The sequence below is a fragment of the Vicia villosa genome, linkage group LG5 (genome assembly GCF_029867415.1).
Source record: "Vicia villosa cultivar HV-30 ecotype Madison, WI linkage group LG5, Vvil1.0, whole genome shotgun sequence".
NCBI lineage: Eukaryota > Viridiplantae > Streptophyta > Magnoliopsida > Fabales > Fabaceae > Vicia > Vicia villosa.
Window position 1 is genome coordinate 123849466 of NC_081184.1, and position 15254 is coordinate 123864719.

Here is a 15254-nt window from a genome sequence, read left to right on the forward strand (position 1 = left end):
AGAGAGAGAGAGAGAGAGAATAGAGAGAGAAGGAAAAAGTTTATATCAGAAAAGGAGAAATCAGAAAAGGAGAAAGAGAAACAAATGAAAATGGTGTTTGGGACAAGTTGTTGGAATGGACCAATAAGAAAGATACAATTGGCATAGGTGAATATTGAATTTGTTAATTACATGATTAACCTTTTGTAAGGGAGGGGAAAAAAAGTGAAAGGGCACAATAGTAAGTTTGGGCAATTTCCTAGTAATGGGTAGATAGTTGATTGATCTATATGTGCTTATTCTTTTATGAAAAGTGGAGTTGGAGACGAGACGTAGTACAACTTGGTTGTCACAACTTAGTTTTATTGTCTTGACGTCTCCTAATTTGAATTGTTGGAATAATTGCTTTAGCCATGTGAATTCATAAGTTGTTGCTACCATAACACGATGTTTCGCTTATGCGCTAAACCTTGCAACTGTCATTTGTTTCTTGCTCCGTCATGAAATCAATTTTTCTCGGAAGTTGACCTTTTATCTACTAGTCAAGTGTCCAATCAGTATCAAACCAGTTTATGATTAGGGTATTATCTTATTTTCATACAGTTATCGTCTACTAAACACACTTTTTATATACTTTAGAAATTAGCTAACAACATTGACATCAAAGTAATGTCTGGTTTAGTCACTAACAAGGTCATTAAGTTTATCAATTAGGTGTCGATATCTACCAAGGGTCCTCCAGTACCTCTCTCTGATCTGAAAGTAGTTTGACATTAGAATCCATAAGAGTGTCACTAGGTTGGAAATCAAGCAAGTCAGGTTCTCCGAGTATATAAAGAGCATTTTTTTATGAGGAATAGCCACACCAGCCTTGGATTGAGTAACTTCATTTCTCAGAAAAATATTTTAGCGGCCCCAAATCTTTAACTTGGAAGTGTAGAGACAAATATTGTTTCAACTATTGAATGTCAACCTTACCATTATCAGTGATGATGATGTTATTGTTGGATAAATTAAATGCGGTCTTGGAAAGCCAAAAAGACATATTCTCCTAGGGCAGCCAAAAAGGTTTATTCTCATAGGAAATAGTTAACTATTAAATGCTATGTGTCTTTGTCTATTTATGTTTTTCTGGTCTCTATATAAAGACCCTCTTTGTAACTGCAACTACTACACACTTTGCAACAAAAACCTTTGCAAGTCAATATATATAAAGAGAGAGTAGTTTGATCTGTTACCTTCAAATTGGTATTAGATCACATGGAAAACATGATGAACCAGATGCCATTGCCGCAACTGTCGAAGTCAAACTATGAGAACTGGAGCATCCAGATGAAAGCTCTGCTTGGATCATTAGATGTGTGGGAGGTTGTAGAAGAAGGGTTTGAAGAACCAGAAAAACCACGACGGGAAACACAGCAGCCCAGAACAAAGCGTTGAAAGAGACGCGGTCGAAAGACAAAACGACATTATACATGTTGTTTAGAGCAGTAGACGAATCTGGTTTTGAGAAGATTGCTGGTTCAACTACTTCGAAGCAAGCGTGGGATATACTAGAAACGGCGTTCAGAGGAGCAAATAGAGTCAAGCAAGTTCGTTTGCAAACTCTTCGAGGAGAATTAGAAAGGATGAAGATGAAGGAGACAGAGTCCGTTTCAGACTACATCACGCATGTGCAAACAGTTGTAAATCAACTGAAACGAAATGGAGAAGCAATGACCGATGCTCGAGTTGTCGAAAAGATTTTAAGATCTTTGACTGATAAATTCGAAAATATAGTATGCGCAATAGAGGAGTCGAAGGATCTTGCGGCAGTCACTGTCGAAGAAGTCACTGGTTCACTTGAAGCACATGAACAGCGCAAAATACAGAAGGAGGAGACACATGATAATGCAGAACAAACAAAGGAATCCACTAGAGATGAAAGGGAACTCTTATCTCAAAACTAGCGTGGTCGAGGACGTGGCCGTGGAGGTCGAGATGGTGGTCGAAGCTATCAGAACAACAATTTCGAAAGAGGACAGGCAAGTCAACAAAATTGGCGTGGTCGAGGACGTGGTCAAAGAGGTGGCAGGACGAACTACTCCAACATCGAATGCTACAAATGCAATAAACATGGACACTTTGCAAAGGATTGCAACTCATACAGTTGCTACAATTGTGGAAAAGGGGGACACCTTGCAAAAGACTATCGATTCAGAAGGAAAGTCGAAGAGACAACAAACTTCGCTCTAGAAACAGAATCAAACGAAGGATTCCTGTTAATGACCCAAAAGGAGACAAACACAGAAAATGACACTATATGGTATCTTGACTCAGGAGCGAGTAATCATATGTGTGGTCACAAACATCTATTTAAAGAAATAAGGAAAATTGAAGATGGTCATGTATCTTTTGGAGATGCGTCGAAAGTAAAGGTCGAAGGCAAGGGAACAATTTGTTATTTGCAGAAAGACAACGTACTTGGGAAAATACAAGATGTTTATTATGTACCAGACCTAAAGGCAAATATTTTAAGTCTGGGGCAACTCACGGAGAAGGGATATTCGATATTTATGAAGGATCGAATACTGCATTTGAAAGATAAATCAGGGCACCAAATTGCTCAAGTCGAAATGGGAAGAAATCGAATGTACAAGTTGAATCTGAGAAGCGTTCGAGAAAAATGTTTGAAAGTTGATACTGAAGACCAAGTAACTCTATGGCATCTACGTTTTGGTCACTTACATCATGCTGGGTTAAAAAGATTAGTGGGAAGAAACATGGTACATGGATTGCCTAACATGGAGTTTGAAGACAAATTTTGTGAAGATTGTGTTCTTGGCAAGCAGACGAGAACTTCCTTTCAAAAGAAGGCAGAATATCATTCTAAGCACATCCTTGAATTAATTCACACCGACATCTGTGGACCAATCACTCCAGAATCTTTCAGTGGTAAGAAGTATTTCATTTCCTTCATCGATGATTTTTCAAGAAAGACTTGGGTCTACTTCCTGAAAGAAAAGTCTGAAGCATTCGAAGCATTCAAAAAGTTTAAGGTAATGGTTGAAAAGTCAACAGATCGACACATCAAAGCCCTTCGTTCTGACAGAGGAGGAGAATATACTTCGACAACTTTCATGAAGTATTGCGAGGAGCAGGGTATAAGGAGATTTCTAACTGCAGCATACTCACCTCAACAAAATGGGGTTGCTGAAAGGAAAAATCGAACAGTCCTTGACATGGTACGATCAATGCTCAAAAGTAAGAACATGTCGAAGGAATTTTGGGCAGAACCCGTGTAATGTTCAGTCTATGTTCAAAATAGATGTCCACATTCGAAATTGGGAGATCGAACACCGCAAGAAGCGTGGAGTGGACAGAAGCCAACTGTATCTCATTTTAAGGTATTTGGTGGTGTTGCTTATGCACATGTGCCAGATCAAAGAAGAACGAAGTTTGAAGACAAGATTCAGAAGTATATACTAATTGGGTATGATGAGAAAACAAAAGGATACAGGTTATTCGACCCCATAAACAAAAAGGTGATAGTGAGTAGAGATGTTCGAGTGAATGAAGCAAGTAGGTGGGACTGGAACAATTCGACAGAAGATATAGTCGAAACTGAAGAACCCTTAGTCGGTATACCAACAACCCAGAATCAGTCGCCAAGGTTTGAAGACTCTAACAATGAAGATGAATCCTCACAACCCAAAATGAGAAGTTTGCAAGAGTTGTATGATAATACAAAAGAAGTACATCTTGTGTGTCTGCTAGCAGATTCTGAAAACATTAGTTTTGAAGAAGCATGGAGAGATGAGAAATGGAAGAATGCCATGAACGAAGAGATTAAAGCTATCGAACATAACAAAACTTGGGAACTAGCAGAGTTACCAAAAGGAAGTCGAACCATTAGTGTGAAGTGGGTGTTCAAGAAAAAGATGAATGCACAAGGTAAAGTTGAAAGATACAAGGCGCGACTTGTGGAAAAAGGATACAAGCAGAAGGAAGGAATTGATTATGACGAAGTATATGCACCAGTTGCAAGAATGGAGACAATTCGACTGCTGATTTCTCAAGCTGCTCAGTTCAAATGGCCAATATTTCAAATGGATGTCAAGTCAACATTTTTGAATAGTGTGCTCAAAGAAGAAGTCTATGTCCAACAACCACCGGGATACATGAAAGACGAAAGCAAAGGAAAAGTGCTAAGACTCAAGAAAGCACTTTATAGATTAAAGCAGACACCTCGGGCATGGAATACACGCATTCATACTTACTTCAAGGAAAATGGTTTCCAACAATGTCCCTATGAACATGCCCTATATGTGAAGAAGAATAAAGGAGATATACTGCTCGTTGCTCTCTATGTCGACGACTTGATTTTCCTGGGCAACAGTGATCAAATGATCGAAGAATTCAAAGGTCGAATGACACGAGAATTTGAGATGACGAACTTAGGTCGGATGAGTTTCTTTCTTGGTCTGGAAGTTCGACAAGAAGAAACTGGAATTTTTGTATCACAAGAAAAATATGCAAAAGACATTCTGAAGAGGTTCAAAATGGAAGGTTGCAATCCAATCTCGACACCAATGGAGCCAGGAGTCAAGCTTTCAAAATTTGATGGGGGGGGACGTGTCGAAGCAAACAAATTTCGAAGCTTGGTCGGAAGTCTTCGATATCTCACATGCACTAGACCAGATCTTTCCCTAAGTGTCAGAATCTTGAGTCGATTTATGGAAGAACCAGTTCACACACACTGGAAAGCTTTGAAGAGAATTCTTCGTTACATCCAAGAAACTGTGTCACTTGGAATGTTTTACTCAAAAACAGAAGATTACAAGCTAACAGGTTACTCCGACAGCGATTGGTGTGGAGATATATATGATCGAAAGAGTACATCAGGATATGTATTTTTTATGGGAAATACTGCCTTCACCTGGCTCTCAAGGAAGCAACCAATTGTGACACTGTCGACATGTGAAGCAGAATACGTGGCTGCATTCTGGTGTGTATGCCATGCTATATGGCTTAGAAGACTGTTGTGCGAATTAGAGCAGAAGCAGGAAAATGCAATGATAGTGCAAGTCGACAACAAATCTGCAATCGAACTGGCGAAGAATCCACTGAATCATGAAAGAAGTAAACACATCGACGTACGTTTCCATTTCATTCGAGAACGTGTGAAAAATGGAAGCGTCGAACTGAAGCATGTGTCAAGCAAGGATCATGCTGCGGATATTTTTACAAAACCATTGTCGAAGGAGCTATTCGACAGAGGCAAGATGATGCTGGGATTAGTGGATCGAAGGAGCATTTAATTTATGGGGGAGTTTTGTTGGATAAATTAAATGCGGTCTTGGAAAGCCAAAAAGACATATTCTCCTAGGGCAGCCAAAAGGGTTTATTCTCATAGGAAATAGTTAATTATTAAGTGCTACGTGTCTTTGTCTATTTTATGTTTTTCTGGTCTCTATATAAAGACACACTTTGTAACTGCAACTACTACACACTTTGCAACAAAAACCTTTGCAAGTCAATATATATAAAGAGAGAGTAGTTTGATCTGTTACCTTGAGTTATTCACATAGCCTTGCAGGTAGAGGCAAGTGATTGGGGAAAAATGCAAAAAGAAGATAGAGTAATCAACTTCACATCTAGTCATGTCATACTCATGGATCACAATTCTAAAACTACCAAACTAACTACGAGGAGATTGTTTTAACCATAAAGTGATCGATGCAGCCGGAAGATGAGGTGAAAAGCATCACCATTAACGGTGAATTTGGGTGGTTGTGCTGCTATGTGCACCGCTTCTCGTAATTCATCATGTAAAAGCCATTTTTGATATCTAATTGATAGAGCAACCATTAACAACTAAGTAAATAAAAAGGTGGGCAGATGCAATCTTGGAAATTGGAGATAAGGTGTCTCCATAATCAAGGCCAAATACATATGTATAATTTTTTTATGAGGCGAGCTTTTATGTGGTCAATCTTTTCATCAAGCCCAATTTTATTACATAAACTCATTGATAACCCACTGTAATTTTTCTATCATGTTAAGGAATAAAATCTCAAGTATCATTGGAGTGTAAAGCTACCATTTCATTTATCATAGCTTATCATCATCTAAGGTCTCAGATAGCTTCACCTGTATTTTGGGAATAAACACAAAATTTGAGGAAATCATTAAACTATATAGGATGTTGATAATCGATGATAACCCAAATGATAAACATAAATATTATTATGATTACGAGATGATATGCAAAGGTTGATAGTTCAACAAAGAAATTAATGAATTTTGAGGAACGAGTGGAGGACATGGCCTATGTTGATTGGTGTGAAGAGCGGGTGTAGGGATAAAGACTAGTGCGAGTGAAATTGAAATAATTATGACTTATGGAGATAAAGATTGTAACTGACCATAATTATTGGATTTTTCGGGAGTAGAAGGAAATAAGCAATGAGTTGTGAAAAGGCTAACATCAGTAGAGACAATGTATCAACAAAGATCTGGAAAATAACATCAATAATATTTCTACATGCGAGAGTAGTCAAGAGAAAGACAATTGAGAGACTTTGCTGCAAGTTTCTTTTTACTTAGAATAAGATCGGGCACAAAAAATATGCACATGAAGACACATAATAGTAGAGAATAATAAATATGTTATCGTAGGGAGCAAGATGGAATGTGGTACCTAGTTGTTAAGTACATATTAGGGCATGTGATTGCTTAAGTATCAATTTGTAAGGATCACATCTTCCCTAAAACAAGGAGCTGCATTATTGTGGAGGAGTATGATACAAGCCATTTCAACTAAGTGTTAATTCTTTCTCTCAGCAACGTCATTTTGTTGAGGGGTATGGGACACATAAGGTCTGATGAAGGACACATTGTGAAGTAAAAAAAGATTGAAAATACGTAGAAAAGTATTCATGAATATTATCACTTTGCAATATTTTAACGGAGGACCAAATTGTGAGTGTGTTTTTGAGCAAAAAATTTGAAAAGTTGAGAAAACATCTGAGCCCTTTTTCATCAAAAATATCCAAATGCATCTAAAAAAGTCATACAAAATATTGATAAAGCGCACAGTAGAAAGGAACTGTGGTTATGAGATTAATTTGTTCAATGCCTTGACATTTGATTTATGATCCATTAGCCAAGGTAATATTTGAAAGTGTATCCATATAAGTCAAATACAAGAAAAGTAATTTTTTTGCCAAACATGATCAAAGGCGGGTATGGATCCAAGGTCTGAGTGAAGAAGGCTTTGTAACAAAGACAATATAATTACTATTTTGAACAACAAATGCAATAGGTGACATAGTTTGCATTTGTGGCACTAATCTTTTAGTTTTAATCGCGATAGCCCGACTTGCATAGCAATCTAGGGATGACACGGGATACTAATTCCCGTCATTCGCTCCGTTTAATAAATATGATATACATATTCGTCTTATATCTGTGCGGGTATCCTCCAGGCGGATATCCATTAATTTTTAAATACCCACGTATGTTTACAGATATCCATAAATATTATTTAATTATTTTTTAAAAAATAATATAATTAATTTCTCTTATCTCTTTTCAAATTTAATAGATAATAATAATAACAAAAATAAATCACATTCATTTTATTTCTTCTTTATCAAATAATTATACAAAATTCAACATAATAATAATAATAATAATAATAATAATAATAATAATAATAATAATAATAATAATAATAATAATAATAATTTCATATTTAATAAAATAGCAATAATAATTTTAATTAAATAAATAGTTAAATGGTAGTGCACTGCCAATATAAAATAGTTTTACACTGTCATCCAATAGAGAATCATTAAAATGCCATGTCAGTAAAGTTTTTTTTAAATAAAAGAATGCTTTAATTGGATACAAGGTGGTGATTGGTTGACAGTGTAAAAATATTTTACACTGTCAATGCATGACCCCTTTTTCTCTTAAATAAATTAGTATTTAAATAATTTTGTTAATTATTAATGAATACACATATTTGCAGGTACATGTACCATCAAATTCGTATTCGTGTCCGTAAAGAAACGAATAATTAAATATCAATTTATTTGGATGCCTATTAAGTTATCCAACTCGTGCCTGTGAGAGATTTTACCCACGGATACTCACAGATACTTATTAAATTATTCAACCCGTAATCGTAATAGATTTGTGACATACTTTATCCGCAGATACTCACATATATGGTTTGTTTTGCTATCCCTAATTACAACGAAGGTGGTCGGTACTGGAAGCCGATGGTTATGACAAGCGAGAAATATGTAAAAAAACGATTGGGATGATCGCCCAAAGATTTCACGACAGTGGATCGCAATAGATAAGGGGCCTACTAGTTATAACATAACTGAAAGAGAAATTCTCTATGCACCCATATGGCTTCTCATGGATCCCTGGTGAAAACCCCAAAATACCCCTATATTTCGGATATGCATATGCGAAGGCACATTTTTTCAAAAAAAAAAAAAGGTGACTTCACATATGCATATTCGAAATCACCATTTTTAAAAGAAAAAAGGCGCCTTCGCTTATCCGAAATATATTGAGTTATTTCAGAAAATGCAACAGCCAACCCCCACTCTTTCCATTCACTTCAAACATCAAATACCCCCTACAATAAAAGCCCATTTTTATCAAAAATTGTATTGAACATTCACACTCAACAAGTTTCATTCAAACATTTATAAAAGCTCAAAACTCATTCCAACTTCAATAAAAAGCTCAACAAATTTGTAAGTTTTCAATACTCCTTGCCAAGCTCAGAGTTAGAATTTAGGGTTGTTATAATTTATTACAATGTGTAGGATGAATTTATTGTTGTTCAATGTTAGTGTTTAGATGTTAAAAATTTGATTTTTGACGAGTTAGGGCAAGAAGTGGATTGTTCGCAGGTTATTTCGCAAGTACATATCTGAAATCCTCTTTGACAAGTTTCAGATATGCACTTGTGAAATGTTCCCTGAGTTGTTTTTTTTTTTAATTTTCAAATTTGTTTCATAAATGTTATTAACTAGTGCCATTTTTTCAAGAAAATGGATGACAACCAGGCACCGACTGATCAACTGAGATAGGGGAGGCCAACCCAGACATCCTTAGCTCGACGCGAGAGAGCCGCACAACAAGAAGTAACTCGGGGATGGAGCCGAGTTCGCATGGAGGAGGTACCTATAGGATCTTCATTTGCATCGAGGAGTCGCCTTCTCGGGCGTCTTCCTCTTATGAGGTTACTCGGGAGGATGAGGTACCTGAGCACGTTGAGGTACCTGGGTAGGAGGTTCACACTGAGCACGACGAGGATGCTCAAGACGGTTTAAATGATGCACATGAAGGCGGTGCCATCGGCTACCCAAGAGGGCTTTCTGACACGCCTGTCTTGATATACTATCATGACCATGCCGCTCGATATATTTGGGATGGCGAGGTTTTTTTCTAACTAAACTTTTTAATTTAAACGGTTGATTCATGATCCAACAACAACTAATATTGTTATTTTTTATACCTGACAGAAACAGATGCCCATAAAATTTGTGAACCATTCGCGGAAAATATTTGATCTTTTTAAACCACGGGCTTAGTGGTTTAATGATGTTGTTGCTGGATCTAGACTTGGCGGATTATGTTGTACCAGATATGTTACCATTAGCCATGACATGCATGGGGCATTTGCCAAAAGGTGGCACAATGAGACGTCTTCTTTCCACTTTCCTGTTGGGGAGTTGACGATCACACTCCATGATGTGGCTTGTCTGCTCTACCCGCCTATCAGAAGAGGGTTATTGGACCATTCCCGGATACAGAGGGTTAAGGCCATAGAGTGGATGGTGGATTATCTAGGTATGGACCCATTTATGGCTAATTTTGAGTGTAGGACAACGAATAGGGCGCATGTCAGGTTCTTCACCATGAAAGAGATTTATGAGCACCACTTGGTGACGACAACTGCTGCCGAGGATGAGGGGGTGCAGTTTTTGTTGAGTACCACCGCGGTTGTGCTTTGCGCACGTCCCTCTTTGTGGACAAAAGTGCAACCTACATGGACGTGACATACCTCCGGTACTTTATAGATTTGACTACAGTTCATAAGTGAAACTGGGGGACCGCCATTCTGGTGTACCTATACTAGAAGCTGAATGAAGCATGCAACTAGAGGACCAGAAAGTTGACTGACTCTTGCACACTCCTCACTGTACATTTCTTTTTAATTATATCACATTTAATATGTTATTTGTTAAGTTGTACTAAAATATTTTCATATCTGTGTTTCAAATCTGGATCATCTCTTACTTCAACCGCATTCATGGCTATGATCCTGATCTGTTGTACACTGACGCCATGCCTAGGGTTGCACGATACATCCTCTATAGGAGGAATCATAAAGTGGTGGCATATCGAATATACCTCGATCGTACTGCTCATGATGACATCAACTGAACGCCCTTCCGTGATTACCATGATGTTGTCCCCTTCGACCGCATCTCATTATATTCTGGATGGTTGGCATATGGAACCAATACCATGGTCAGATATCTTCCGGATGATACATAGGTTTCCTTTTACGGCTGCTCTCGACACCATTATCCGCCGAGATCTCACTGCTATCTTTCAGGATTGGGAGCATCATTTGGTACCAGGGGAGTATCGAAGTATGCGGTCCACCCAAAGCTGGCACTGTGTAGACGGATACGTGACATGGTTTTTTCAAGTGTCACATCCGATCATGACACTCGATGCTCCTGGGCGTCCACCTAGGCCAGCGCATGAGGAGCTGTTGGAGAATCAACAGACCGCAGATGACCATGCCATTGATCTCCTGCCGATATGTTAGCGGATACAGTTGATTGGGCAGGAGTCGTTGGACAGGGGGATCATTCAGGAGGGCGGTGCAGAAGCGGTTGTCATCATGAAGAGGACTGTTAGTGAGGCGTCTAGTGCAGTAGGCTATAGGAGACAGAGGAGGTCGCAAAGGGTTAGGATTAGACATACTCACTAATAGCAATAGCCTATGTTTTATGACTTTTTGTTAGTGTTGTAATAACATGGTTTTTTCAAGTGTCACATCCGATCATGACACTCGATGCTCCTGGGCGTCCACCTAGGCCAGCGCATGAGGAGCTGTTGGAGAATCAACAGACCGCAGATGACCATGCCATTGATCTCCTGCCGATATGTTAGCGGATACAGTTGATTGGGCAGGAGTCGTTGGACAGGGGGATCATTCAGGAGGGCGGTGCAGAAGCGGTTGTCATCATGAAGAGGACTGTTAGTGAGGCGTCTAGTGCAGTAGGCTATAGGAGACAGAGGAGGTCGCAAAGGGTTAGGATTAGACATACTCACTAATAGCAATAGCCTATGTTTTATGACTTTTTGTTAGTGTTGTAATAACCGTATATTTTTCACTTTCAAAACAACTTTTGATTAATATATTTTAATATTTTATTTTAGTTTACGTATTTTTTATTTACTAATCATTTTATTGAAAAAAATTAATTAAATTTTATTAGGACGTTGATCCGATTTTAACAATCTATATATGTATTTTTTTCAGACTCATAGCACATTTCAAATGTACATATCCAAAACTGGTTTAAGAAATTTTCGAATATACATATGCGAAAAAACCTCTGAGATTTCCATTCTAACGTTTAAATTATAAAACTTAAAAAAAAAAATTTGAATATGCATATCCGAAACATCTTAAAAATGTGAAAAATTACATTTGAATATGACATTTTGAAGTTCTTAGGAATGTTTTTCACTTGTATCAATAAGTAAGGGTTCACTCCATTTCTTACACTCCATTTCTTTTCCATTACTATAGTTTTTTGTGCATAAAGTTAAATAAATAATAAATATATGTCACATGTCTTAGAAATACGTGTAATATATAAAAAAATTATAATAATAAAAAAGAAATGGAGTGAATCCTTACTCATCAATATGGATGCATTGAAATATTCCCTAACTAAAAAGTGTATAAAGTAATGGATAGACAAATTATACATTCAAGAAAAAAAAAAATGCATTGCAGCCCTAGGATAAGTGAACCATTACTAACACCATATGGAAATTCTATAAATTATATGTGCCCATACTCAAATCACATTTTAACATTGAATTATAATTCTGTTACAATAAATACATTGAATTTTAACGAAGAATTCTAGGAAGTTAAACAATATTTAAATGTAAACCGCCCGACATATAATCAAAATTTTAATGAAACTTTTGAACGAGAAGGCATTTCCAAAAAATATTAGCAATAAAATCGAATATTAAGTGTATTGAACCAAAAGGTGGTCTCAAACTGCAACTTGCACTATAATAATAAACTCATGATGTGTAACAACCAAAGGAAATTAAAGTTCGGATAACTATAATCACAAAATAGACAAGCTCTAAATTCTGAAAACATAATTGTCACTTTTGATTAAAAATTATCCAAATCACAAGAAAACAAACAAAGGACTCCAGAAAGTTATCGTCATCATTTACCCACCAACAGAACCATATACTCCGGATAGTTGTTATCGTCATCGCTTAGCCGCCGCCAGAACCATATTTCTTTCCAAACAAAACCAGCTGCAGCTTGTCATAACCAGCAAGCACACCAGCACCTGCAACAGCACGTAATATGTTTGCACCAGCACCTTTGAAAAGAGATTTAGTACCCTCTTTTGCAACAATGGTTTGGAATGCATGCAAAGAGCTCCTATACTTCACAGCTTCTCCAGAGGTCATCATCATCCTTCTACGCACGGTGTCAATGGGATACGAAGCCAGACCAGCACCAATTGTGATGGCCCATCCCAAAAGGAAACTAGCAAAGAAACTATCCTGTTAACAAGATGAGTACCATGGGTAAGAAATTATAAACATGAATCACAATAAACATGCATTCTAAGAGCATCTTTTTCAAACTATATTATTGTCATACAAAATCACATAACAAATTATTTAGATTCAAAAAAATAATGGCTGTAACCATAAATTCAAAGTAAAACCTGCTGAGAGGAGTAGTGTTACTTTAACACAACACAAATTAAGAACAAATTTCACATTCAGATTTTCTGCATACCTGCATATCACCAACCAAAACAACTGGTTTCAGAGAATCGTACATTCCAAAGTAAAGACCACGATACACAATAATTCCAACACACGAGATGTTGAATCCACGATAAAGGCCGGCAATGCCATCAGACTTTAGAGTTTTCCTGTAAACATCAACCATTCCATTGAATTGCCTCTCACCACCCTTCTTAGCAGCCTTAGCGTCATTTGCCAAACGAGTACGGGCATAATCCAAAGAATACACAAATAAGAGTGAGGAAGCCCCAGCAGCCCCACCAGATGCTAAATTCCCAGCAAACCACTTCCAGTAGCCATCTCTGTCTTTTTTAAAATTGAAAAGCCTCTTGAAGTAATCCTTAAAAGCAAAGTTCAGAGCCTAAAAGGAAAAGGAGGAAATTAAAAATGAAAGAAACAGCAAATAGAAACTATGGGGATGTACATCTAAAAAGCAAGAAAGCTATGAAATAAAATCTTTTAGCCCTCTAAAATAGAAGCTAATCTGAAAATAGAATAAGACATCAAATGGAAAGAGGCATTATAATTCATGTACATTGCTGTAAGAAAGTTTGGACACTTTCTGAAGATCAAGACGAAAATCTCATGACACTGGAATAGAAGTTATACTGAGTTTACGTTTAGTGTTCATAGAAATAATGGAAATCAAAGGAATACTCAACCATGGTAAAAAAAACTGACGGTTAAACAATAAAATCAGCTGTTACATGACCACATATTTGTTAGGTTTTAACAATGTCTACACCTAGAGGAACAACCATACCATACATATATAACTTATGTGAAATGCTAAGCTTACACAAAATTTTACACTACACCGTATAAAGTGCCTTGTTTCACAATTTTTTAATATTTTATTTCATGTTGAAATATGTGCTTATACAAGATTTGAAAATCACACTCACAAAATAGAATACGGTGTAAGATTAGGGTGTCAATTTGAGTGTCATTGTAGCAACCCTCATAACTTATACAGGTTGTTAGAATGTGTTACAATATAAGAAATTTATTATAATAGAGGCAAAAGATAATGAAGGCAGTCATATGTCACCTGAGTAGGGAAGTATCTGATGACATTAGCAGTATTTCCTCTCCACAGAGCAATCACACCCTCATCCTTCATGGTTCGAGCAAAACAATCACCAATTCCCTTATATGGCTCAGACAACCTGCCACTCTTGAGCATTTCATCCTGATTTTGGATGAGCAATTTAACACGTTCAATAGGAGCAGCAGCTGTCTTTGACACAGCAGCAGACACTCCTCCCATCAGAAAATCAACCAAAAACGCAGACGGCCCTTTCTCCGCTGGAGAAGGCACAGTAAACGAAGATAGAGGTGACGCAATCGCCAAACCAGAAGCATGCACTCCTCCATCAGTAAAAGCACCAGATGTAGAGTAATTCCTGTAACCAGAGTTGGAGCTTAGCCTGGACACCAAATAAGAATGCCCACCTAACTTCTGAGCAACTGATGGATATTGCGGTCCATCAGCCATGATTGCAGCCTTGAAGATGACCTTCAAAAATCAAAATCAAACCATAACATCCTTGCAAAATGCATTAATAAAATCCTTGCAATTTGTACCAATTTGAAATAAACATGAACAAAACATGATCAAAACATGCATAAATCACACATCACTGCTTAACAAAGGTAGTTAACAAAAACCCTAAGTTCAATCATAGCAAAATTCAAGTATCTAACTAAGCATGAATCAACTACTACTAGTTCAATACAGTATAATCCAGAATAGTTTCTAATTTAGCACTTAATACTAAGTTTAACCACTGCTACAAAATCAAGTAAATAGCACACAAATAACATGATCATGGAGAAAAATCATATACAACTAAAAAATTGAAACTAAACACCCATAAAGAATGAGCATGAATAAGAAAAGAAAGAGAAGAGTGATGAGTGGAGAATGGTGATACCAAAAGAGAGAGCTTCGTTCAGATCGCGAGCTATGGAGAAAAGAAGGAGACTGAAATTGAATATAAATGAGAGCACCGAAATGAAGAGACTAGGGTTTTATTCTAATGACGTATTTGCCCTCTTGTTATTCTTGTCTTTTACTAAATTTTTCATTTTTTTCAGTTGAATAAGTGAGTGAGGGGTGTCTGCGCAGGACAAAAAGAAAGATAGGAGTAGAAGAT

General features: G+C 37.1%; 1 protein-coding gene across 1 annotated transcript; it reads right to left on the reverse strand.

The window, feature by feature from the left end:
• Positions 1-12303: 12303 nt before the first annotated feature.
• LOC131602328 (ADP,ATP carrier protein 1, mitochondrial-like) lies at positions 12304-15185 on the reverse strand. Its single transcript, XM_058874413.1, has 4 exons — positions 15033-15185; positions 14147-14614; positions 13085-13456; positions 12304-12843 (listed from the first exon to the last, which is right to left on the reverse strand). The coding sequence occupies exons 2-4, from the start codon at positions 14591-14593 to the stop codon at positions 12547-12549; spliced, it is 1116 nt and encodes a 371-aa protein (XP_058730396.1). The 5' UTR covers positions 14594-14614; positions 15033-15185; the 3' UTR covers positions 12304-12546.
• Between the last annotated feature and the right edge of the window lie 69 nt (positions 15186-15254).

Coding starts and splice junctions, on each gene's coding strand:
- LOC131602328 (XM_058874413.1), bottom strand. CDS start 14,593: ATGGCTGATGGACCGCAATATCCATCAGTTGCTCAGAAGTTAGGTGGG. Junction 13,457..14,146: donor TCAGATACTTCCCTACTCAG/GTGACATATGAC, acceptor TTTTCCTTTTAG/GCTCTGAACTTTGCTTTTAA. Junction 12,844..13,084: donor TTTTGGTTGGTGATATGCAG/GTATGCAGAAAA, acceptor TCTTGTTAACAG/GATAGTTTCTTTGCTAGTTT.